Below are 4,369 nucleotides of genomic sequence, written 5' to 3'. Positions count from 1 at the left end.
CTCCTCTTGGTCGCCGGCCCCCAACTACTTACCTATTCTGATGACGGGAGGCAGCGCGGCCTGGGTGAGGGGCAGCACGAGCACGAGCGCGCACAGCCAGCCCCCCGGGGGCCCGCGGGCCCGTGCCTTGACCTGCGGCCCCGCCTGTGGCCCCCGGGGCCGGGGGGGCGCGGGCATCCCCCCCTGGACTACGCGTGCATCCTGCCAACACAGATTAAAAAACACATGTTTCAATAAAAGATAGAACTTTCGGGAGAAAGTCATGCAACTTACACAAATTACATGCTTTCGAATGAGGATATGGATAGTGTCTTACACGCTGTTAACAACAATAGTTAACGTTTTAATTTACATCATCTTATCTTAAACGTACGCCAGACGCAGTCAGAATGTCAGTTAGACATTATTTTTTTCTTTCTGAAAAATTTAGGTTGGAAATTTCCAAAATTTTTCGGAAAATTTCCAGAAACTTTCCGGAAATATACGGAAAATAACGAAAAACTCTCCCAAATCTGGGAAATTTTCCATTTTCCCCCGGAAATTTTCGGTCTTTTCCAGAAATTTACCAGAAACTTTCCGGAAACTTTCCATGGCTTCCACCCGAGGGGGAAACGACTGTTAAACTTTGTGTCAGCCGGATTACGGATTACCCGGATTACCTCCGGAGTGTCCTCCGGATTACGTTGCTTTTTCTCTAGGATTACCCCGGATTACCCAAAAATTTCCCCGGATTACCCCGGATTTTTTAGAATTTCCTCGGATTACCCCTGCCGGATTACCTAACGGCTGTCAGCCGGATTACCTTAGTCGTTTCCCCCTCGCTTCCACCCCCCAGAAAAATGGGAAAGAAAGCGCAAACCAATAAGAAGAGGGTGACGTAAAGCGACACGACGGCGACCCATCAAAACATCGCATTTCTCCCCCGCGCGATACATCGGACCGGATTCGAGCAGTTAATTTCCATAACATCAGGACGACCCGCCCCGCCCCACCCCGCCCCACCCCGCCCCACCCCGCCCCACCCCGCCCCACCCCGCCCCACCCCGCCCCACCCCGCCCCACCCCGCCCCACCCCGCCCCACCCCGCCCCACCCCGCCCCACCCCGCCCCACCCCGCCCCACCCCGCCCCACCCCGCCCCACCCCGCCCCACCCCGCCCCACCCCGCCCCACCCCGCCCCACCCCGCCCCACCCCGCCCCACCCCGCCCCACCCCGCCCCACCCCGCCCCACCCCGCCCCACCCCGCCCCACCCCGCCCCACCCCGCCCCACCCCGCCCCACCCCGCCCCACCCCGCCCCACCCCGCCCCACCCCGCCCCACCCCGCCCCACCCCGCCCCACCCCGCCCCACCCCGCCCCACCCCGCCCCACCCCGCCCCACCCCGCCCCACCCCGCCCCACCCCGCCCCACCCCGCCCCACCCCGCCCCACCCCGCCCCACCCCGCCCCACCCCGCCCCACCCCGCCCCACCCCGCCCCACCCCGCCCCACCCCGCCCCACCCCGCCCCACCCCGCCCCACCCCGCCCCACCCCGCCCCACCCCGCCCCACCCCGCCCCACCCCGCCCCACCCCGCCCCACCCCGCCCCACCCCGCCCCACCCCGCCCCACCCCGCCCCACCCCGCCCCACCCCGCCCCACCCCGCCCCACCCCGCCCCACCCCGCCCCACCCCGCCCCACCCCGCCCCACCCCGCCCCACCCCGCCCCACCCCGCCCCACCCCGCCCCACCCCGCCCCACCCCGCCCCACCCCGCCCCACCCCGCCCCACCCCGCCCCACCCCGCCCCACCCCGCCCCACCCCGCCCCACCCCGCCCCACCCCGCCCCACCCCGCCCCACCCCGCCCCACCCCGCCCCACCCCGCCCCACCCCGCCCCACCCCGCCCCACCCCGCCCCACCCCGCCCCACCCCGCCCCACCCCGCCCCACCCCGCCCCACCCCGCCCCACCCCGCCCCACCCCGCCCCACCCCGCCCCACCCCGCCCCACCCCGATCCGCCTCGCCTGCGGCCCTCACCCCCACCCCCATGATACATAACGCGCCACAGCAGGCTCGCTGCTGTGCGGAGGCGGAGGCGGGGCGTTCCGTGTCTGGTCGCGTCATCCTTTATTGCGGAACACCACGCAGACTGTCGATGGCGAGGCGTGCCGCTGTCGCCTAGCTGTCGCCGAGCGCTCTCTCTCTCTCCTTCGCGGGGCTTTCGCCTAAAAGCTCTCTCTTGCCGCCTTCTGAAAGCTGTGAGCGCGCGCGGCGCCGCAGGGGATATCGAGAGGAGGCGGCCACTGCTACTACTTCGCAGTCGCGGGGACGACGACGCGAGTAACGATAGCGGCGTGTCGTTTTGTAACGGAGGAAGAGGAGGAGGTCGTTGACTCCCCCGTAACGCGCCGAGGCCGAGCAGCAGCTTGCGCGGGTGGAAATAATATGTAATATAAAAATAAAGTTAGTTGTTTACGACGACTGTGAGTAAAGCAGGTATGGATACGCGCACGCGCCTTGCTTTTTGTGCACGCAAATATAGGGTTGGAAGCCCTGGAAAGTTTGGGGAATTTTGGGGAATTTTTCGGAAATTTTCCGGGAATTTTAGAAAATTTACAACCCTGCGCAAATATTTGTACCGAATTTGGTGCCCGCGTTCGTGCCGCGTTCGTGCTCGCGTTCGTGCTCGCGTTCGTGCTCGCGTTCGTGCCGCGTTCGTGCCGCGCTCGTGCCGCGCTCGTGCCGCGCTCGTGCCGCGCTCGCTTCGCTGGCCCGCCGTTGTCCCTCTCGCGCATCGTTAATCATCGTCCCTATCGACCAGGCGAGCCGCCCTTCTCTATCACGGCCCATCTCGCTTTTGCTTACACCATCTCTCTCTCTATCGCTCAATCTCCTCCTCCACCTCCTCCTCTCTCTGTCTCCGTCTGGCCGGAGAAGAGAAGCGAACCTGAGCCGGCGCTGAGCTGATCCGCCCTCCCCCATATATCTCTCGCATGCTTGTAGCGCGCCCGCTGAGCGGGGGCTCCGGGCCCGCGTCCTGGCACTGGAGCCCGCGGTGGCGTCCGCGGCATCGCAGAGCAGCAGTTCCCCCTCCTCCCCTCCCACTCACCCCCGCTCTCCCTCTCCCGACCGCTATTGCCCGGGCCGGTCTTGGCGGCGATGTTAGTTATTTGTTGTTGAAGAAATAGGCCCGCGCGATCTTCTCTCTTTTCCCCCCCTCCCTCTCTATCTCTCTCTCCCTCCCTTCCCCCCCTCTCACCCTCTCACTCGCTCGCCCTCACCTCCCGCGCAGCAGCACACACTCGACCGCCTTGCAGTCAGGCTGACCCGCCTCTCCTGTGCGTATCGTCGTCGCCTACCTCACAGGCGCCGTGGCAGTCGCGCTGAAGTCGAACACTGTTTGATGATATATTTTTCTCGGTACACGGAGCACCGGTGAACTTTGAGCATTTTTGCTTTCCCAAATTGAAATAGTTGTGGACGAGTCGTAATCCCCCAGAAGTGTATATAAATTTTTGATAACAACAAGGAGTTTTTATTTCACAAAAAAACAACACACACTAAAAGTTCTGGCCTCTTTTTTCACGATAATGTGATTTTATCGCTATCTGCGAAGAAAACAGTGTGCAATACGTAACCTTTACTTTGCAGGCAGTTTGATTGTTTGTAGATGGAAATGTACGCACTGGTCCGCTTACGTGTATACATATCATCATTATCCTTTCTACTGCTATTATCACTTTTCTGGCACCCCTCCCCAAATTTGATGGGCTTGCGGGGATGGCGACGCTGGGGCGTGGCGGCAGGGTGGTAGGGCGGTCGGGTGGACGGTCGAACAGAGGTTTATAATCCCTGCAGCAGTAGTAATCTGCTGCCAGGCCCTCTGGCTCATTTGTGCGGTGACCGCGCGCCACGCCCCACCCCGCCCCCACCACGCCCCACCACGCCCCGCCACGCCCCAACCACTACGCGGATGGCGGGATGACCAAACGTTGATTGTTTTCCCCGAACGCCGTTGCCGTGGCGGGGCCGGGCGGGTGCGGAAAGGGCGTTCGCAGAAGGGCCTTGCGACCGCTGCGTTCTCTCTCTCTCTCCCTCTCTCTCCCTCTCCCTCCCTCTCCCTCCCTCTCCCTCTTTCTATCTCTCTCTCCCTCTCTCTCCCTCTCTCTCCCTCTCTCTCCCTCTCTCCCTCTTTCCCTCTCTCCCTCTCTATCTCTCTCTCCCTCTCCCTCTCTCCCTCTATCTCGCTCTCTCTCTCTCCCTCTCTATCTCTCTCTCTCTCTCCCTCCCCCCCTCCCTCTCCCTCCCTCCCCCCCTCCCTCTCTATCTCTCTCTTTCTCTCCCTCCCTCCCTCTCTCCCTCCCCCCCTCCCTCTCTCCCTCCCCC

At 63.8% G+C, this 4,369-nt stretch overlaps 1 protein-coding gene across 1 annotated transcript in view; it reads right to left on the bottom strand.

Annotated features, from left to right (window-relative positions):
• The window catches only part of LOC113211887 (glutamate receptor ionotropic, kainate 2), a gene marked incomplete in the record, with an annotated part of 188,040 nt that overhangs the window by 172,304 nt on the left and 11,367 nt on the right, over nucleotides 1-4,369 (bottom strand). Inside the window, 1 exon segment of the mRNA XM_052276428.1 lies at nucleotides 33-201. Within this exon segment, the coding sequence (XP_052132388.1) occupies nucleotides 33-177 (145 nt within the window).

The sequence above is a fragment of the Frankliniella occidentalis genome, unplaced genomic scaffold (genome assembly GCF_000697945.3).
Source record: "Frankliniella occidentalis isolate FOCC.00 unplaced genomic scaffold, Focc_3.1 Scaffold9, whole genome shotgun sequence".
Taxonomy (NCBI): Eukaryota; Metazoa; Arthropoda; class Insecta; order Thysanoptera; family Thripidae; genus Frankliniella; species Frankliniella occidentalis.
Note: the sequence above shows the minus strand (reverse complement) of the source record. Positions and strands in the feature narration are given on the sequence as shown.